Source organism: Salvelinus alpinus, chromosome 12 (genome assembly GCF_045679555.1).
Source record: "Salvelinus alpinus chromosome 12, SLU_Salpinus.1, whole genome shotgun sequence".
NCBI lineage: Eukaryota > Metazoa > Chordata > Actinopteri > Salmoniformes > Salmonidae > Salvelinus > Salvelinus alpinus.
Window position 1 is genome coordinate 56,990,141 of NC_092097.1, and position 22,589 is coordinate 57,012,729.

Sequence of the window (22,589 nt, forward strand, 5' to 3'; positions counted from 1 at the left end):
ACAGGGCATGTTGTCTGTCTGTCTGTCTAAGGCTGGATAAGCGGTTCGGTTCCCTGCGTCTTCCATTCTTATGCAACATATCCCATGACTAATGACTTCCGTAATTTCAAACCAATTTCCTCATTAGCCTATAACCCCACTCTTTTCCAACTAACCCCTTTCAAGACAGCATTGTCAGTGATTAACATGGGCCAAACCTGTGAGTCGTGTATATGGTTTAAACCAGACGAGAGGGTAAATGAAGCGGGACAGTGGTATTATGAACGCATTCTGAAGAAGACACTCGGGGGGAGGTCAGCCATTTTGGAAAAAAGCCACAGCGGACCTGACTGAGGCGGTGTCCCAAAATGGCACCCTATTCCCTTTATAGTGCACTACTCTAGACCACATCCATATAGGTCCTGGTCAAAAGTAGTGTACTACATAGGGAATAGGGTGCCATTTGGGAAGCAAACAGAGAGATCTGCCTTGTTGTATTTGCTCAACACCACACAGTGACAACTGATTTAGGACTCACGACTCATTCGGGGGGGGGGGTTGTTTCCCGGGAAACAGAGGGCTATCTATCCCCACTTAAGACATACTTTGTAGAACTGGAACAGGCAGAACAGAAACATGGTTCCAAATTCCACATGAATTTTTTTTTTTCTTTTACAGGGATCCACCAATATGGCGGCACAATAGATTGAAAATTTATATAGCACACAGAACACCAACAACACAGTGGCTTCAGAGTAATTAGGCAGAGAAGAACAATTACTTTAAAATGTTCTGAGCCAGCGGTCAACCCATGAGCCAAGCTCTTCTTCTTCTATAAGGTCATAACCACCGAAAACACAGAGTGGATCAACAACCGTGATCCCAAACAAACCTGTCCCAGTCATCCCCACCCCCCAAACCCCCGCCACCTGCTCCTCCATCCCTCATTCAGGGGGGTGGCTCGGAATTTCTATCAATAATGTGTTTAAATCATATAATAGTCCTGTAGCTGAACCTCTGCTCCTCTTCTTCTTCATCTCTCACTCCTGGGCGATGCTCCGCAGCACGTACTTCACCGTGTAGGCAAACGCCGCGAACCCTACAATCACAAACAGGTTGGCCAAGGCGCCGCCCAGCAGTCCGTGGTTCCGATTGGCCTGCTGGAGGCCGGGGGCGGGGTTAGCAGGGCCCAGAGGGCCGTGGCCTCCGTTGAGGGCGGGGATTCCGTAGTTGCCGTGGTGAGGGTCGCCGTCAGGAACCACGTCGGGGAGGGGGAGGGGACGGGCGCTCAATTCCTCCTGGGCCTTCTGTTTCTGCTTTATCTCCTGGAGAGAGGGAGAAATGGAGAAAGATTGAGGCAGAAATGGAGTAGGGGCGATAGAGCAGGGACGAGGGACGGACGGAGCAGGGACGGATGGATGGAGCAGGGACGGATGGGTGGGTGGAGCAGGGACGAGGGATGGACGGGTGGAGATGGGACGAGGGATGGACGGGTGGAGATGGGACGAGGGATGGACGGGTGGAGATGGGACGAGGGATGGACGGGTGGAGATGGGACGAGGGATGGACGGGTGGAGCAGGGACGAGGGATGGACGGGTGGAGCAGGGACGAGGGATGGAGCAGGGACGAGGGATGGACGGGTGGAGCAGGGACGAGGGATGGAGCAGGGACGGGTGGAGCAGGGACGAGGGATGGACGGGTGGAGCAGGGACGATGGGTGGACGGGTGGAGCAGGGACGATGGGTGGACGGGTGGAGCAGGGACGATGGGTGGACGGGTGGAGCAGGGACGACGGGTGGAGCAGGGACGACGGGTGGAGCAGGGACGACGGGTGGAGTAGGGACGACGGGTGGAGCAGGGACGATGGGTGGAGCAGGGACGACGGGTGGACGGGTGGAGCAGGGACGACGGGTGGAGCAGGGACGACGGGTGGAGCAGGGACGACGGGTGGAGCAGGGACGACGGGTGGACGGGTGGAGCAGGGACGATGGGTGGAGCAGGGACGATGGGTGGAGCAGGGACGATGGGTGGAGCAGGGACGATGGGTGGACGGGTGGAGCAGGGACGAGGGGTGGACGGGTGGAGCAGGGACGAGGGATGGGTGGATGGGTGGAGCAGGGACGATAGACGGAGCAGGGACGATGGATGGAAAAGAGCAAGTAGTCAGGGAGAGACGAAGTGGAAAAGGATGAAAGTCAGCAGTCAAAATAAGCCAGTAATAGAATCCGCTCAGTGGATGAAAGTTGTGATCTAGGTTTCCCTGGCTCACAGTGAATCAGCTGTGTAGAGCTAGCAGCAAAAACCCCTGCACCCAGGGGGCGAGGACCGAGTTTCAGAAATACTGCTCTAGTATATGCTGCCTTTTAGTTTATCATAGTATTATCTGTGTTTAGTTTATTATCATAGTATTATCATAGGATCTGTCTTTAGAAGTTTGTTACAGTATCTGTCTTTGTTACAGTATCTGTCTTTGTTACAGTATCTGTCTTTGTTACAGTATCTGTCTTTAGTCGTTTGTTATAGTATCTGTCTTTGTTACAGTATCTGTCTTTAGTTGTTTGTGATAGTATCCGTCTCTGGGATAGTATCCGTCTTTGTTACAGTATCCGTCTTTAGTAAATGAATTCCATGCAGACTCACATCAACGGCATCAGGAAACAAATCACAGAAAACCTTCTCCTTTAGGTTGAAAGCCAAGCTCTGGGCTGACAGCTGTCGTTTCTGGAGGAAATAAACAAAACAATAAATAACCAAAAGAACCAACAATTTGAACTACATTTACATCTTATCCAGAGTGACTTAAAGTCAGAACATTCTTCTTAAAGGGATAGATCAGGATTTTGTCAGAACATTCATCTTAAAGGGATAGCTCAGGATTTTGTCAGAACATTCATCTTAAAGGGATAGCTCAAGATTTTGGCAAGTAAGTACTTTATCTACTTCTCTCCAGAGGCGAATTAACTCATGGATACAATTTTTATTTGTCTCTGCGTCCAGGATTAAGGAAATTCAATGTAGTTTCACAAGCCAATGCTAACTGGCGTTAGCGCAATGAGTGGAAGTCTACAGGAACAGCTAGTGTGTGTGTGTGTGTGTGTGTGTGTGTGTGTGTGTGTGTGTGTGTGTGTGCACACACACACACACAGTGCATTCGGAAAGTATTCAGACCCATTGAATTTCTCCATATTTTGCTAAATTACAGCCTTATTCTAAAATGGATTAAATATAAATCCTCAATCAATCTACACACAACACCCCATAATGGAAAAGCCAAAACAGGTTTTTGAAATGTTTTAACATTTATTAAAAATAAAAAACTGAAATATCTTATTTACATAAGTATTTAGACCCTTTGATATGAGACTTTAAATTGAGCTCATGTGCATCCTGTTTCCATTGATCATCCTTGAGATGTTTCTACAACTTGACTGGAGTCCACGTGACTGGGTCTAGTAGTAGTAGTACTAGTACTAGTACTAGTAGTAGTAGTAGTAGTAAACTCCGTGACAGTAGCTAAAGCAAGGGGATATAGCAGCGCACAAGTAGACTGCAAATGCATGCTGCGCTCGTGAATTGAGCGCTACTGGAGCGGGCAAGAAGGCCGATGCTCCAGCATTTGGGAATCCCGCTCCGTGCTCCAGTCAAATTGGGCATGCTCCTCTCCTCGCTCTGCTCACATACTCTGGTTCACAGCATTCCAATCTTCCTGCAACACCACCATGTCTGTATCAATGACTGATTTCACCAGTAGGCCTATTCCTACACATTGCACTTCAAAGAAAATCTCAGCTCTATTAAAAATACACACACGCAATTGGCCCAGCGTTGTCTGGGTTAGAGTAGGGTTTGGCTGGCTGGCATGTCCTTGTCTCATTGTGCTCTAGCGACTCCTTGTGGCGAGCTGGGCACATGCATGCTGACTTCGGTCGCCAGTTGTACAGTGTTTCCTCCAACACATTGGTGCGGCTTGCTTTTGGGTTAAGGAAGCAGCGCGGCTTGCCAGGGTCGTGTTTCGGACTTCCCGCTCATCAGAGTCCGTATTGGAGTTAAAGCTAAGGGACAAGACTGTACTTTTTACCCCCAATTACTAGTTAAACACATTTTTATATATATATAGTAGCTGGGGCTTATTTCAGACGATCCCTGTCAGGGTCTAGTAGTAGTAGTAGCTGGGGCTTATTTCAGACAGTCCCTGTCAGGGTCTAGTAGTAGTAGCTGGGGCTTATTTCAGACAGTCCCTGTCAGGGTCTAGTAGTAGTAGCTAGGGGCTTATTTCAGACAGTCCCTGTCAGGGTCTAGTAGTAGTAGCTAGGGGCTTATTTCAGACGGTCCCTGTCAGGGTCTAGTAGTAGTAGCTAGGGGCTTATTTCAGACAGTCCCTGTCAGGGTCTAGTAGTAGTAGCTAGGGGCTTATTTCAGACGGTCCCTGTCAGGGTCTAGTAGTAGTAGCTGGGGCTTATTTCAGACAGTCCCTGTCAGGGTCTAGTAGTAGTAGCTAGGGGCTTATTTCAGACAGTCCCTGTCAGGGTCTAGTAGTAGTAGTAGCAGCTAGGGGCTTATTTCAGACGTCCCCTGTCAGGGTCTAGTAGTAGTAGCTAGGGGCTATTTCAGCCATCCAGTCCCTGTCAGGGTCTAGTAGTAGTAGCTGGGGCTATTTCAGCCATCCAGTCCCTATCAGGGTCTAGTAGTAGTAGCAGCTAGAGGCTTATTTCAGACGGCCCCTGTCAGGGTCTAGTAGTAGTAGCTAGGGGCTTATTTCAGACAGTCCCTGTCAGGGTCTAGTAGTAGCAGCTAGGGGCTTATTTCAGACAGTCCCTGTCAGGGTCTAGTAGTAGTAGCTAGGGGCTTATTTCAGACGGCCCCTGTCAGGGTCTAGTAGTAGTAGCTGGGGCTTATTTCAGACAGTCCCTGTCAGGGTCTAGTAGTAGTAGCTAGGGGCTTATTTCAGACAGTCCCTGTCAGGGTCTAGTAGTAGTAGCTAGGGGCTTATTTCAGACGGCCCCTGTCAGGGTCTAGTAGTAGTAGTAGCTGGGGCTTATTTCAGACAGTCCCTGTCAGGGTCTAGTAGTAGTAGCTGGGGCTTATTTCAGACAGTCCCTGTCAGGGTCTAGTAGTAGTAGCTAGGGGCTTATTTCAGACAGTCCCTGTCAGGGTCTAGTAGTAGTAGCTAGGGGCTTATTTCAGACGGTCCCTGTCAGGGTCTAGTAGTAGTAGCTAGGGGCTTATTTCAGACGGTCCCTGTCAGGGTCTAGTAGTAGTAGCTAGGGGCTTATTTCAGACAGTCCCTGTCAGGGTCTAGTAGTAGTAGCTAGGGGCTTATTTCAGACAGTCCCTGTCAGGGTCTAGTAGTAGCAGCTAGGGGCTTATTTCAGACGGCCCCTGTCAGGGTCTAGTAGTAGTAGCTAGGGGCTATTTCCGCCATCCAGTCCCTGTCAGGGTCTAGTAGTAGTAGCTGGGGCTATTTCAGCCATCCAGTCCCTGTCAGGGTGTAGTAGTAGTAGCTAGGGGCTTATTCCAGCCATCCAGTCCCTGTCAGGGTGTAGTAGTAGTAGCTAGGGGCTTATTCCAGACGGTCCCCGTCAGGGTGCCATCAATTTTGTGGCTTATCTTTCAGTGAGGGAGTGGGTGAATGTGTCAAAGACTGGACCCAGCACCCCACAGTATGACTTGTTATATAAAGACCTGACTGGGTCCAGCACCCCACAGTATGACTTGTTATATAAAGACCTGACTGGGTCCAACACCCCACAGTATGACTTGTTATATAAAGACCTGACTGGGTCCAGCACCCCACAGTATGACTTGTTATATAAAGACCTGACTGGGTCCAACACCCCACAGTATGACTTGTTATATAAAGACCTGACTGGGTCCAACACCCCACAGTATGACTTGTTATATAAAGACCTGACTGGGTCCAACACCCCACAGTATGACATGTTATATAAAGACCTGACTGCGTCCAGCACCCCACAGTATGACATGTTATATAAAGACCTGACTGGGTCCAGCACCCCACAGTATGACTTGTTATATTGTTATATAAAGACCTGACTGGGTCCAGCACCCCACAGTATGACATGTTATATTGTTATATAAAGACCTGACTGGGTCTAGCACCCCACAGTATGACTTGTTATATTGTTATATAAAGACCTGACTGGGTCCAGCACCCCACAGTATGACTTGTTATATTGTTATATAAAGACCTGACTGGGTCCAGCACCCCACAGTATGACTTGTTATATTGTTATATAAAGACCTGACTGGGTCCAGCACCCCACAGTATGACTTGTTATATTGTTATATAAAGACCTGACTGGGTCCAGCACCCCACAGTATGACTTGTTATATTGTTATATAAAGACCTGACTGGGTCCAGCACCCCACAGTATGACTTGTTATATTGTTATATAAAGACCTGACTGGGTCCAACACCCCACAGTATGACTTGTTATATAAAGACCTGACTGGGTCCAACACCCCACAGTATGACTTGTTATATAAAGACCTGACTGGGTCCAGCACCCCACAGTATGACTTGTTATATAAAGACCTGACTGGGTCCAGCACCCCACAGTATGACATGTTATATTGTTATATAAAGACCTGACTGGGTCCAGCACCCCACAGTATGACATGTTATATTGTTATATAAAGACCTGACTGGTTCCAACACCCCACAGTATGACATGTTATATTGTTATATAAAGACCTGACTGGGTCCAGCACCCCACAGTATGACATGTTATATTGTTATATAAAGACCTGACTGGGTCCAACACCCCACAGTATGACTTGTTATATAAAGACCTGACTGGGTCCAACACCCCACAGTATGACTTGTTATATAAAGACCTGACTGGGTCCAACACCCCACAGTATGACTTGTTATATAAAGACCTGACTGGGTCCAGCACCCCACAGTATGACATGTTATATTGTTATATAAAGACCTGACTGGGTCCAGCACCCCACAGTATGACTTGTTATATAAAGACCTGACTGGGTCCAACACCCCACAGTATGACTTGTTATATAAAGACCTGACTGGGTCCAGCACCCCACAGTATGACATGTTATATTGTTATATAAAGACCTGACTGGGTCCAGCACCCCACAGTATGACATGTTATATTGTTATATAAAGACCTGACTGGGTCCAGCACCCCACAGTATGACATGTTATATTGTTATATAAAGACCTGACTGGGTCTAGCACCCCACAGTATGACTTGTTATATTGTTATATAAAGACCTGACTGGGTCCAGCACCCCACAGTATGACTTGTTATATAAAGACCTGACTGGGTCCAGCACCCCACAGTATGACATGTTATATTGTTATATAAAGACCTGACTGGGTCCAGCACCCCACAGTATGACTTGTTATATAAAGACCTGACTGGGTCCAACACCCCACAGTATGACTTGTTATATAAAGACCTGACTGGGTCCAGCACCCCACAGTATGACATGTTATATTGTTATATAAAGACCTGACTGGGTCCAGCACCCCACAGTATGACTTGTTATATAAAGACCTGACTGGGTCCAGCACCCCACAGTATGACTTGTTTTATGAGCGACGTTGGTTAAATTATTTGAATTCCATTTGGTCTGTTTAAATATTTATTCTGTGTTATAACATTCAACCCACATAATGCATTGTGCATTTTAATGCTTAAAAAAAAAAAACGAAACCCGTGATTATCTTTAAATAAATCACACCGACCTCAAAAAGCACTAATCGCTCAGCACTATCCACCTGACCTTTCCACACACTTCAGCAGAAAGGGTCTGGGAACGAGATTAGATGTGACATCCTTCAGCACAACATGTTGCCCTTTGTAAAACATGTTTATATCATATTTCGACACAGTGGATTATGTCACACAGTTATGCCAGATTTATGAACCCTTTATAAAACCCATGACATATGGTTATAGATGCTTTGTAACATATTTATGTAGTGCTTATGAAGGATTTATAAGATGAATGTAAGAAAGCGACGGGACTCTAAAGGTCTAATACTAAAAAAAGGGACAATCGTCCATTGCTACATCAAGTTTGTTTTACCTTTTAAATGAATGATATATAGCCATTGATTGTTGAAGAATAACTTTATACTGTTAAGGCTTCAAGAGCTTTTAATTCAACTGTTGTCCCCCATCAGAACCCAAATAGAAGATGGTTTTAACGCCATTGTTTGTAAACAATGGAATTGTATCAAAACATAGTTCCAAATCCTTTTGATCTCATGTATCCATAGTGTCGTCCCCCCCCCCCCCCCTGTCTAATCAACTGATAGAATAATAACATTGTCAATATGAACTCACAGTGTAGTCAGAGGTCTCAATGCTGCCCAGAGTGGGGCCTTTCTCTACCATGAAGCTGAGCAGACCAGTCAGGATGGTGGAGACGGACCAGGCTGGGTTCCACGTGTCCGGGTGGAAATCAGTGATGGACAGACATAACCTAAGGGGGGGGGGGGAAGAGATACAGCGTGACACACTCAGTCACGGCGACACTCAGGAAAAGACAGCAAGAAAAACAGATGCAATGATTTAACGGAATATACTGTAGTTCCATAGTTTAAACCCCGAGATAAAATGACATCCATTTAGGATATGTACTGAAGATTGTACTTCATTGTGTTAGTATGATTGGGGTCAATTCCATTTCAATTCAGGATGTACACTGAAATTCCGATTTTAATTCTCTTCAATGAGGAAAATATGGAATTTGGTTTATTTTCTGAATTTCCTGGAATTGACCCCAACCCTGGTCATTGGTTCTATAACATCTTCTGGGTAATTCAATCAATCAAATATAGTTTTTTAAGCCCTTTTTACAGTTGTCACACGTGCTTTCCAGATACCCAGCCTAAAACCTCAGAGAGCAAGCAATCCAGGAGCACAGTGGCTAGGAGAAATTCCCTAGAAAAGCAGGAACCTAGGTAGAAACCTAGAGAGGAACAAGGCTCTGACAGGTTGCCAGTCCTCTTCTGGCTGTACCGGGTATAGAGGAACCAGGCTCTGAGATAGAAAAACTCCCTAGAAAAGGCATAAATCTAGAGAGGAACCAGGGAAAAACTCCCTAGAATGTGATTTCAATTTGATTCTTACCGTGTGTTACACTTAAATCTCCCGTTAGGTGTGATCATGTAGATGCTGGGTGGTTTAAAGGGGAAGTCCCGAGGGAATATTAGTTTGCCATGATAATATCCCCCTGTGGAACAAAGAATCAAGACATTCAATCAATTAAATTACAATATACTGTAACAACAATATTGTCAAAAATGAATCTATAAGTCTGCAGATCTAAGCAAAAAAATGGATGGGGGGGAATTTAGTCAGACACAGAATTTTAAAAAGGTGAACATAACACCAGTTAGTATGAGATCATTTAAAGCAGTGCTCTCCAAACCTGTTCCTGGAGAGATACCGTCCTATAGGTTTTCACTCCAAACTTATTCTAGAGCACCTTACTTCTAACAATTAGCTGGTTGATGGGATGTATCAGGCTAGTTACAACTGGGCTTGGAGCAAAAACCTACAGGAGGTCAGCTTTTACAGGAACCGGGTTGGAGAGTCCCAATTTAAAAGTGATATTATTCAGAGTACTGTACTATATGTAAAAGATGCATTTATCTACCTTCGTATGGGGTTTTCTCAGGACCTCGAACAACATAGTGCCTGTAGAGAGAGGAGAGGAGGGGGGGGGGGGGGGGGAATCACATCATGGAAAACGCAGTGAGTGAACAACTTTAAGGAAACCCATGACTGATTTGGCTAACAACAAGTGTACTATTCATTCATATTATAAAAGATCCTGTTCATTCATCACATTCTCTAAAGAGACCTCGGGTGCATCTCAATAGTCTGGTGCAGTCTCTGCCTCCTAGTCTAAATGTCCTTCATTTACACTGACCCCAAAGAAACCGGGACAGGTAAAAAAGAGAGTCACAACAAGCAATCACAATCTTCCAGTATTTTCACCAATTCTGTTTTCAGATCAGTGCAGATGAAGGAGAGAGAGAGAGAGAGAAGAGACCAGGTGAGGATTGAAAAGTATTGAGACTCAGCTCTTAAAACTCCTGGGCCCATATTCAAAAAGCATCACAGAGTAGGAGTGCTGATATAGGATCAGATTCCCCCCCCTTTTAGATAATAATGAATAAGTAACATGGACAGGGGGACCTGATCCTAGATCAGCACTCCTACTCTGAGAGGCTCTATGGATATGTGAGAGCGAGAGCCCTTACCATTCGAGGATGTTGGATGGTAGGGGTTCAGCACAGATGTAAGGCACAGGGTCTTTCTTTATCCTGAGGTAGTCCTGTTTTAGTCTCTGGGTGGCTGTGGTCGGTGCCCTCTTATTCCCGTGGTTGTTCATCTACAGACAGAGAGTTCCTTACAGACACCACACATATAGTTCATTAGAAATTACAATACATCATTAATCATCTTTACAAGGATTAGACACTGTGTTAATCTGTTTTCCTTTGAGTCATGGATTAAATAAAAAAATACTAGCTCACACCTCATCTTGAAGCAAGTGACTTGGGACCCAAATTATCATAAGAAGCAGGTATTAATGGGAATGTTATGGATAATAAAATCTGTCAACATATTGAATGCCAAGGATTACGTAAGGCTAAACAAATGTCACGTCTCCAATGTTGAGACATACACAGTGCAGGGCTGTAAACTAGTTAATAGCATGACTGACACGAGTTAACAGGATTTCTTAGGTAGTTAACTAGCTTGATTGGCATAATCAGTACCTGAATTCTAAGTGACATGATATCGGATGATGCTCATTGACATTTATTATGGTACTTAATGAACAACCGCCACCAAGTAATGATCAACGAGACGAGCGAGTTTACTGTCTTACGTACCTGGAAATATCGCAATTTGAGATAAATTAGCTAGCTAACTACCAAGGAAAGTAAATCAACCGGGGGGGTGTATTACTCCTGTATCTAACTAGCAGACACATACTGTATCTCCATGGGTTGGTGGCTAACGTTATATCTGACTGAGTGTTGGTCCAAACACAACCGAATCAGCTAGCTAGCTAGCTAACGTAGTTAAACGTTGCGTGTTGGGTAACCGTAAAACAAAAATATTTCCAGCGTCAAGGTTACGTGGTTCGCCGAAAACTTCGATTATAAACAACTAATGTATTAAGCTATTAAACGTTGTGCTAGATACTTAACCAACTGCTTGCTACGAACCTAGATAGCTAAGTTAGCTAACTGGTAAAAATGGACAGATAGGAAGAAACGGCTAGTTAGCAGCTAATGTTATCGCTGTACTAACTAGGCCATTGCATCGACATTATTGGCTAGCTAGCCTCTAATCAAAACAACGACAAACTGAACATAAATCATTCGATTAGAGAAATATACCTCTTTAGAGAACCCGGTGAAGGTATTTCTTCGTGGAAAGACTCGATGGTGAGCCGTTGGTTTCGTTCACAAATCCTGAATACGGGCTACTAAAACACCGACGTTTGGGACTAGTATTCTGCCAGCAGCACAAACAATGAACATTTATTTTGCACGGGCTACGTCTCAATCAAATACCTCCGCCGATGTCGTCCTTCCGCATCTGTGAAAGTTGGAAGGTGGCAGAGCTAGAGTTGTGTTTGTCAGACCATGAGACATCCCCAACAATCGGTCTTCTTACGAAAACGCCTGTAGTGTCCCAACTATTATGACCGCACTATGGAAAGATGACTCACACGAACATGGGGTTCTCCGTTTTGTTCTATGACCATGGGACTTTTCTGAAGTCGGTACATCCAATCTGTCAACCTCTGAACTATTTGGGCTACACACTCTGTGGAAAGGGGAGTCTCTCACGAACACTTACATGTCAGTTGTTTTGCTCTAGGATCCTCACAAGACTAGTCTGAAGGTACCAGTTTAAAAAAATGAATGGAAGTATGGAGATAGTTTAGTGCCTAAAATAAGGGGTTAAATACACAAACAAAACAAAAAAATCCTGATATTTCTTATATCTCTCAGATATAGGACAGACACTTCAGAACAAGTAGATTTTTGGGGAACTATCTGTTTATCCATGTATGAATATGTTATTCAATGTGTTTCTATGGGCTATTAGGAAAAAGGCCAAATTCAATGTTTAATCAAATCATTTTTTATGTATATATTTTTATACCTTAAAAGGTCTTAAACCCACCTTTAGACTTTAGAGCCCTCAAACGCAACTCCAGTTCCACTGCATTTTTTCATTGTTCCCATGTAATAAGGGACTGATTAGATCTGGGACACCAGGTATGTGCAATTAATTATCAGGTAGAACAGAAAACCAGCAGACTCCGGACCTAGTAGGGTCAGAGTTGAATACCTATGCTCTAGGGGGTTATTAAATGACCTGGTACTATCCATGGTCCCAGAGGGTTATTAAATGACCTGCTACTATCCATGGTCCCAGAGGGTTATTAAATGACCTGCTACTATCCATGGTACCAGAGGGTTATTAAATGACCTGGTACTATCCATGGTCCCAGAGGGTTATTAAATGACCTGCTACTATCCATGGTCCCAGAGGGTTATTAAATGACCTGCTACTATCCATGGTACCAGAGGGTTATTAAATGACCTGGTACTATCCATGGTCCCAGAGGGTTATTAAATGACCTGCTACTATCCATGGTACCAGAGGGTTATTAAATGACCTGGTACTATCCATGGTCCCAGAGGGTTATTAAATGACCTGCTACTATCCATGGTCCCAGAGGGTTATTAAATGACCTGCTACTATCCATGGTACCAGAGGGTTATTAAATGACCTGGTACTATCCATGGTACCAGAGGGTTATTAAATGACCTGGTACTATCCATGGTCCCAGAGGGTTATTAAATGACCTGGTACTATCCATGGTACCAGAGGGTTATTAAATGACCTGGTACTATCCATGGTACCAGAGGGTTATTAAATTACCTGCTACTATCCATGGTACCAGAGGGTTATTAAATGACCTGCTACTATCCATGGTCCCAGAGGGTTATTAAATGACCTGGTACTATCCATGGTCCCAGAGGGTTATTAAATGACCTGCTACTATCCATGGTCCCAGAGGGTTATTAAATGACCTGCTACTATCCATGGTACCAGAGGGTTATTAAATGACCTGGTACTATCCATGGTCCTGAAATCAATATACACAAAAAGAAAAGAAACAAATAAATACAAAAGCCAAACTTTTTTTTATCAAAACAAATTCTAATCTATTTGTAATAAATAAATGTAATGAATATAAACCAGCCCATTAGGACACAGCATAATCATACTTTCTGAACAGCAATCGGGGAAATTATTTACAAGTTGTAGGCCGATATGTGCTTCTTATCTATCAAGGTTAGCAGTATATTGTAAAGGTATAGGCCTATTACCTAGTTTTAAAAATATATATAAAGATTATCGATCAAGGTCAGCAAAGGCACTTTTTGTAGAGTTGAAAATGTATTACAAGAGACAACAATGCTACAAGGCTAACAGTACACAGTATAATCAAGCTTTCAGAACAACAATGCTACAAGGCTAACAGTACACAGTACAATCAAGCTTTCAGAACAACAATGCTACAAGGCTAACAGTACACAGTATAATCAAGCTTTCAGAACAACAATGCTACAAGGCTAACAGTACACAGTATAATCAAGCTTTCAGAACAACAAGGCTAACAGTACACAGTATAATCAAGCTTTCAGAACAACAATGCTACAAGGCTAACAGTACACAGTATAATCAAGCTTTCAGAACAACAATGCTACAAGGCTAACAGTACACAGTATAATCAAGCTTTCAGAACAACAATGCTACAAGGCTAACAGTACACAGTATAATCAAGCTTTCAGAACAACAAGGCTAACAGTACACAGTATAATCAAGCTTTCAGAACAACAATGCTACAAGGCTAACAGTACACAGTATAATCAAGCTTCCAGAACAACAATGCTACAAGGCTAACATTACACAGTATAATCAAGCTTTCAGAACAACAATGCTACAAGGCTAACAGTACACAGTATAATCAAGCTTTCAGAACAACAAGGCTAACAGTACACAGTATAATCAAGCTTTCAGAACAACAATGCTACAAGGCTAACAGTACACAGTATAATCAAGCATTCAGAACAACAATGCTACAAGGCTAACAGTACACAGTATAATCAAGCTTTCAGAACAACAATGCTACAAGGCTAACAGTACACAGTATAATCAAGCTTTCAGAACAACAAGGCTAACAGTACACAGTATAATCAAGCTTTCAGAACAACAATGCTACAAGGCTAACAGTACACAGTATAATCAAGCTTTCAGAACAACAATGCTACAAGGCTAACAGTACACAGTATAATCAAGCTTTCAGAACAACAAGGCTAACAGTACACAGTATAATCAAGCTTTCAGAACAACAATGCTACAAGGCTAACAGTACACAGTATAATCAAGCTTTCAGAACAACAATGCTACAAGGCTAACAGTACACAGTATAATCAAGCTTTCAGAACAACAAGGCTAACAGTACACAGTATAATCAAGCTTTCAGAACAACAATGCTACAAGGCTAACAGTACACAGTATAATCAAGCTTCCAGAACAACAATGCTACAAGGCTAACATTACACAGTATAATCAAGCTTTCAGAACAACAATGCTACAAGGCTAACAGTACACAGTATAATCAAGCTTTCAGAACAACAAGGCTAACAGTACACAGTATAATCAAGCTTTCAGAACAACAATGCTACAAGGCTAACAGTACACAGTATAATCAAGCATTCAGAACAACAATGCTACAAGGCTAACAGTACACAGTATAATCAAGCTTTCAGAACAACAATGCTACAAGGCTAACAGTACACAGTATAATCAAGCTTTCAGAACAACAAGGCTAACAGTACACAGTATAATCAAGCTTTCAGAACAACAATGCTACAAGGCTAACAGTACACAGTATAATCAAGCTTTCAGAACAACAATGCTACAAGGCTAACATTACACAGTATAATCAAGCTTTCAGAACAACAATGCTACAAGGCTAACATTACACAGTATAATCAAGCATTCAGAACAACAATGCTACAAGGCTAGCATTACACAGTATAATCAAGCTTTCAGAACAACAATGCTACAAGGCTAACAGTACACAATATAATCAAGCTTTCAGAACAACAATGGAGAACATAATTTACAAGTTATAGACCTCTATGTTGCTTTTCTATCAAGGTTAGCGGTATACTGTAAATACCTGTTAACCAAGTTTTCAAAACCAAGCCAATATGTATCACATGTGCTGTCTATAACTTACAGTGCATTTTATTGGGGCGCTATGGAGGGGGTGGAGAAGGAAGTGCTGTTGAATATGTACAACATCAGTTCCCCTCCAAAACGGCACATATTTGGTTAGTAGACACCCTACTGAGTATTTCCCACCCCACTTTAGCTGAGACAGGTAGACAAGTTTTCTCTCTACAAGCCAATAAGTATCCCATATACTGTGTATTGCATTTCAGTGAATGGAGTTGTTGGAGTAAAGACTTACCAGTATTCTGTAATAAACCTGTTGCCTAGCACAAGAGTCTTGTAGACTCTATTGAGTAATTCCAAAAACATGTCTTTTTTATTTTATTAAAAGTTAATTTATTTGAATATAAACTTCACAATAGCTTTTAACATACCAGTATTTGTGTAAACTTTCAAAAGAAATACGTCAAATTATCAATTTATTTTTTAAAAGGTGTTTGCGATGCTGTGAAAATCAGTTGTACCGCATCGGTAAAAAAACAACAACGATATTCCCAGTTTAGCATTGCTTTGCAGGGGACTCTTATTTATATATATATAAAACGTGATCGTGCTGCCAGCATAATATCCTGCTGCTAGGAGAACGGTAATCGCTTCGCCTGCTAGTTTCACTATGTCTAATCTACAGTAGGGGGAGTGTAGGCCAAACTCGTGATACACATGTCCTCTGCACCACAGTTATAAACTCATTGTGCAATTGTTACATTGTTAACAGTCATATAAAAATATAATTTATCCAAACAAATTGAATCATATTTGTAACAACATTACTTATAGTTATACAATTTGATTAATACAAATAAACGATGTGCAATCCAAAGCAAAGTGTGTAAACTGTACAAATAGTCTATTTAGAGTTAATTTAACATAATTTGTCATTCTAAATCGTTATTTTTTTTTCTTCTTCTTCTTCATATGTAAAGGATCTGACTGAATAAAACACACAAAATGTATGCATCTTATGTTTTATATATAACATGTTGTGCTCTGTGAATAAAGGGCAATCCATGTTAGTTGTTGAGGTGTGGCACTTGACCCAGAATGGCGAATACTATTCAACTATTCAACTGTAATGATTATTGTTCTAATAGAGGCTTGTGGTATTTGACGATATACAGACCTGTTATTCAGGGTTGATTTGTAGGATAGGCAAACACTATTTTCATGCTACTTTAATACCGAAGTGACTTTATCGTAACAGGTTAGGATAAATTACATAGCATGTTAGGAGAATTAACGTGACCGGTTAGGAAACTGAGGTTAAGATTAGGAAAAGGGTTAGGGTTAGCAAAAATGCTTTTCTAACCTAATGTGAAAATCCCTTTGTATCGAAAGTGGCGTGAAAAGAGGTCTGTCTCGTGTAGGATAGACTACTACATGGTACTGTGACAAGGTAGGAACCATGGTTTCGGTCTATGTTTCCCAGGGGACTAATTAGTGCGTATAAAACCACCTCTTTTCTGCAGGATGAGAGCATTTTTTTGTACCTGAAAGTGTGTTTTGAGGACTAAACTGTCTTTCTTGAAGCTAATTATTTAGGGGTGGTTGATTGTACTAAGGTATATGTTGACTCTGATTATCAGTGTTTGTTTGTTCAAGTTTGACAACATTTAATATTACATTGTGTAAATGTATACCACTGTAATAAAATGTATCTATGTTTCAGACTGTTTTCGTATAAATGGACCTAGAACCTTTGGTACGATACATTCTTCTCCTCCTTCTTCTTCTTCTTCTTCTTCTTCTTCTTCTTCTCCTTCTTCTTCTCTCATTAACAGTGATAGGATGGACAGTTTGGCTATGATCCTAGACATCATCATACATCATTCACTGGGTATGACATGGGTCATGTGTAGGCCTACAAAATTATAGATGGCTCTCAAATGACCACCAGAGAGCACACTCCTACTAGAAAGAAAGGGTTTATTAAATGCGTCACAGTGTTAACTGTCATGCTCAAGGGCACATCAACAGATTTTTCACCTAGTCGGCTCGGGGATTTGAACCAGCAACCTTTCAGGGTTATTGGCCCAATTGCTAGGCTACCTGCCGCTATGTATGATGAATACAGTCGGTGTATTTAAATCATTGAACTGTATTAAATAATCCTAATAGAATGTAGAAGAACGACCAACAGACATTTCAATTATTTTATAGCCCCATTTATTTCCACCTGTTTGTTGCAAAATAATAATTTGTCTGAATATATATATAAATATATATATATTCACACTTTCTATCTTGTATGTAGGACACATTTTATCTGTACTGTATGTGTATTTATTATGGATCCCCATTAGTTCCTGCCAAGGCAGCGGCTACTCTTCCTGGGGTTTATTATGGATCCCCATTAGTTCCTGCCAAGGCAGCGGCTACTCTTCCTGGGGTTTATTATGGATCCCCATTAGTTCCTGCCAAGGCAGCAGCTACTCTTCCTGGGGTTTATTATGGATCCCCATTAGTTCCTGCCAAGGCAGCGGCTACTCTTCCTGGGGGTTTATTATGGATCCCCATTAGTTCCTGCCAAGGCAGCGGCTACTCTTCCTGGGGTCCAAACACATTAAGGCACTTATATTACATATAAAACAACAGATAAAACAGTACATTATATAACATTATTACACCACTAAATATCTACAATACAACATGTATAATACCACCACTACATGTCTACAATACAAAATGTTTAATACCACCATACAACAATATCATAATGTATGCAGTATGCATGTCTCTGTACATACAGTAATACAAATCAAGCATGAATTGAAACTGCAATTTTTCCACTCTCCCTAACTAAGGGAACAATCACCCAATAATGAACTAAAGAAACCTAACGTTACTCCTTAGTCCAAGGACCTTACATGTTCTGTTTAAAGATGAAGTGGCTCTGGAAGCCAAATTCAATCCAAACCTGAATCGATTCTCAATTGCAGTACGGTTCTAGAAACACGAATCCCTTTTTAAATAATTTCCCAAATGCAAAATACACTAAATATACACTGTACGCCGTTTTAACCGGTTTCAACGCAGTTGCAGCCGACAGTATTTTTCAGTGACAACACGTTTGTCATCTTCCACTTACACACACAGGTGTTCGGAGACGCTGATAACTAATTAGCACAGGTAGTCCACTCTGTCTTCCGTATGTTTTCCCTAAACTAGTGCTGTAACATGGAAATACGGCCGTGTGGGAACCTTAACCCTATAAAAGGTGTGTATCAATTTAAACTTTAAAAAAAGAATAAAGATAAGGTCCTTATGCTTGCAAAACCGTACCGCAAACGATGCGTGTTAAATGTTCAGACCGAGCGTCGCGGCTCTTAAAACAAAACTCTCCCGTACAGAAGACGCCTTCGTCTAATGATGAATCTTGTGTGTAATGCAATGGAACTGAGAGCAATTATCGCTTGCTAGGAGAACACCAGGGCACCAGGGCACCCACTGAAAAGTTTATAGTTTATATAAAAAATGTAAGAAGTTTAACAAATCAACCTTTCATCACCACATACACTGTGTACTTAATAACATTATAAAATGTAATCCAAGAAAATAAGGAAATAACATATTTGAATTTAGATTATACATCATTATGCAGTTATGAACCTGTGATAAGACTAGTCCTATCCAGGGATGTACTTCTGCCTCACGCTGCAGAAACAAGACTCACTGCCCTATGGGCTGTTTTGGCATGCACAAGGCCACTTACTAACTACTTACTAGGCAGGTAGAATGCTAATAAACTAGTAGATAAATAAATCTTTCTTGTTGATAGTGCTCTACCTAAATAGATCTGTCTTGGTGGTGCTCTACCTAAATAGATCTCAGGTGTAGGACACAGAGACTTGTTAGTTAGTCACTTCAGAGTCTGAGTCAAGTTAGGAGTCTTTGACTACCTCAGGCAGTGGCTGAAGTATGTTTTGATGTCATCATGGACTACGTCTGGCAGTTGTTGAAGTGCATTCTCCTCTTTAGCTTCTCGGGCTGGTGGGACGCCATGAGCGAGGACTCCCGAAAGATGTGATATGTTGTGTCACCTGCAAGAGGGGACATTACAATCACAAGGGGGCGCCATTCGGGCATTGTAGCTCCCCAAGGAATAGAGTAGCATTGGTCCTGGGCATTAGTGTGGCTGTGTGGGTTAGTGAAGGAACACACACTAACGGCCTGGACCAGAGATAGAACTAGCGATAACTTGATTTGATTTGATCAGAGGTTCAGACTAGATCACTAGATAGCCCACAGATAATCTGTCACCCCGTGTGGTGTTAAATGAATCCCACTGGTTCAGAGATCCCGGTGTTAGTAAAACACAGTATCAGGACTAGATCAGTACATCTACTATAGGAAAACTAGAAAAGCTGTCAGGTAATTATCAGGATTGGTTTCCGTACTTCAGTATAGCACTGGTCTAAAATGATTGGACAGGTATAGATCTAATGCCCTACAGTAATGTTCTATAGATCTATTTCCCTATAGTATTCTATAGTAATGTTCTATAGATCTAATTCCCTACAGTATTCTATAGTAATGTTCTATAGATCTAATGCCCTATAGTATTCTATAGTAATGTTATATAGATCTATTTCCCTATAGTATTCTATAGTAATGTTCTATAGATCTAATTCCCTACAGTATTCTATTGTAATGTTCTATAGATCTAATGCCCTATAGTATTCTATAGTAATGGTCTACAGATCTAGTTCCCTATAGTATTCTATAGTAATGTTCTATAGATCTATTTCCCTATAGTATTCTATAGTAATGTTATATTGCCCATCCCTGAAGCTGGAGTGAGTAATTCCTCTGACCAATCAGATCAGCACTTTTCCTTATAATTGGGCAACAGATCAGAATTCGGCCGCCTGTGTAAACGCAGCCATAGTGGTGAACATCCTGACCACCTTGCCTGAGGGTTGATCCCCTAGAGATAGAGGACTCATCTTTATATCTGTGCCATTAAAGGATCTGCGGCGTCATGGGCAGCGCCATTAAGGCAACAAACCATAGGACTCCCCACCCAGTTGACTACTTTGACTACTTTAAAATGGTGGAAGCCAGGGTGGAAGCCCTCAATGGCGCTGCCCATGCTAAAACAGCATTTTGGCCTCTAGAGGCCTCTATCATTCTCTATGGTTGATCGAAATCTGCTCTGTGTCATATCATTCATCTTGAATCTGTCGTTCTGCCCCTGAACAAGGCAGTTAACCCACTGTTCCCCAGGAGGCTGACAGTTAACACACTGTTCCTAGGCCGTCATTGTAAAATAAGAATTTGTTCTTAACTGACTTGCCAAGTTAAATAAAAGTAACATTTTTTTAATTTTTTTTAATCTTCCCTATGGCTGTGTTGGTTCCTACGAGTATTTAGTGAAGTATAACTATAAGCTAAGTGTAGAAAGTATATCTCTTCGTTCTTATAGTGTTTTGGAGGTAAGCTTCTTAATTCATAGCAATCCATTGGGAGGCACTGGGTTTCCATTTTGATTACAACGAAAACAGATATTTATTTTCTCGTTCTCTGGTAAGAAGTTTAGCCAAAAAGTGTTACTGGTGGGCTATCGGGGGTATGTAGACAAAATTCAAAATAAAACCCAATGTGTTTTCAGTCCTGTGGTAAATACTGACGAGCATGATTTGTAATGATTGTGAAAGCTGGGATAGAACGGGTCGTTGCAATCACCAAACTTCTGTAGCCTACTTCCTTCACAGCTGTCCATGTTTAGAAAAGCGTTGATCCATTGATAAGCAGAACAATATTATCACACAGTGGGAAGAGACCGAAGATAGATTAACAATACCAGTGAGGTCACCCAACCACATTTTCTCCCAAAGCAAGTGTGTTCGCGTGTGTGTTTTGTGTTTGTTTATGTGTGTGTGTGTTTTGTGTTTGTTTATGTGTGTGTGTGTGTTTTGTGTTTGTTTATGTGTGTGTGTGTGTTTTGTGTTTGTTTATGTGTGTGTGTGTTTTGTGTTTGTTTATGTGTGTGTGTGTGTTTTGTGTTTGTTTATGTGTGTGTGTGTGTTTTGTGTTTGTTTATGTGTGTGTGTGTGTGTGTGCACATCATTTGAAGAGAGATTGAGGTTCCTTAAATATATGATCATGTACACCAGTAGGACAGAGAGATGGTCAGAGCTATCTGGGATCCCTGGGACATTCCTATTCTAAACCTAACCTTAGCCCCTACCCTTATCCGAACCGTAATAACCCTTTCTTAACCATTTTACATTTCAACTTCCGATAGGTTAGGGATGTCCCCAAGGATCCCGGATAGCATGGACCACAGAGAGGGACACCAAACACACCATACCCCCAAGGCGAGATAGACCATGATGCATCACTCACTCTATCCCGAACACTATCCTTGCGCTTTACCTTCCTGCTGGTCCCCATGGCAACGCCTGTAGCAATGGAAGCAGCAACAGTCATCAGTTTATTCTTTTTCTCAGATAGCAGTCAACAAAACACTACAAACCTACTTTGGCTGTGTCTTATTCCCTATACACTGAGTTTTCAAAACATTAAGAACACCTGCACTTTCCATTACATAGACTGACCAGGTGAAAAATTCTAAAACCCAACCTGTTAAAACAGTATCTTAAGTAGCCCAGTGGTTAGAGCGTTGGGCCAGTAACCAAAAGGTTGCTGGATCGAATCCCCGAGCTGACAAGGTAAAAATCTGTCGTTCTGCCCCTGAGCAAGGCAGTTAACCCACTGTTCCCTGGACGCCGTGGATGTTGATTAAGGTAGCCCCCCCGCACCTCTCTGATTCCGAGGGGTTGGGTTAAATGCAGAAGACACATTTCAGTTGTACAACTGACTATATATCCTCCTCACCTCGCTCCCCATAAAATAAAACCTGAATCTTGCACTTGACCCTCCACCCCCCCTTTCTAGCTTTGACTCTACTGATAGATACTCTATTGAGGGAAAACAATACTTTATATGACTGTGATATGTGGTTGTCTCACTTAGCTATCTGAAGATGAATGTACTGTCTATGACTGAGATATGTGGTTGTCTCACCTAGCTATCTGAAGATGAATGTACTGACTATGACTGTGATATGTGGTTGTCTCACCTAGCTATCTGAAGATGAATGTACTGACTATGACTGTGATATGTGGTTGTCCCAACTAGCTATCTGAAGATGAATGTACTGACTATGACTGTGATATGTGGTTGTCCCACCTAGCTATCTGTAGATGAATGTACTGACTATGACTGTGATATGTGGTTGTCTCACCTAGCTATCTGAA

At 42.1% G+C, this 22,589-nt stretch overlaps 1 protein-coding gene across 3 annotated transcripts; it reads right to left on the reverse strand.

The window, feature by feature from the left end:
• Window positions 1-670: 670 nt before the first annotated feature.
• LOC139536404 (ubiquitin-conjugating enzyme E2 J2-like) lies at window positions 671-11,838 on the reverse strand. Of its 3 annotated transcripts, none has more exons than XM_071336913.1 (7): window positions 11,400-11,838; window positions 10,248-10,395; window positions 9,638-9,678; window positions 9,109-9,211; window positions 8,320-8,458; window positions 2,621-2,701; window positions 671-1,304 (listed from the first exon to the last, which is right to left on the reverse strand). In XM_071336913.1, exons 2-7 carry the CDS (start codon window positions 10,376-10,378, stop codon window positions 1,020-1,022), a joined length of 780 nt encoding a protein of 259 aa, XP_071193014.1. In that variant the 5' UTR covers window positions 10,379-10,395; window positions 11,400-11,838; the 3' UTR covers window positions 671-1,019. The 3 variants fall into 3 exon arrangements, with proteins under 3 accessions (XP_071193014.1, XP_071193015.1, XP_071193016.1); XM_071336914.1 differs by having other exon boundaries at window positions 11,577-11,836; XM_071336915.1 differs by having other exon boundaries at window positions 10,248-10,378; window positions 11,400-11,534.
• Window positions 11,839-22,589: the final 10,751 nt, after the last annotated feature.

Excerpts from the sequence above, each read along its gene's own strand:
- LOC139536404 (XM_071336913.1), bottom strand. The coding sequence starts at position 10,378 with ATGAACAACCACGGGAATAAGAGGGCACCGACCACAGCCACCCAGAGA. Across the intron at positions 9,212-9,637 it reads TGAGAAAACCCCATACGAAG|GGGGATATTATCATGGCAAA; the intron begins GTAGATAAATGC and ends TTTGTTCCACAG. Across the intron at positions 1,305-2,620 it reads TGTTTCCTGATGCCGTTGAT|GAGATAAAGCAGAAACAGAA; the intron begins GTGAGTCTGCAT and ends CCCTCTCTCCAG.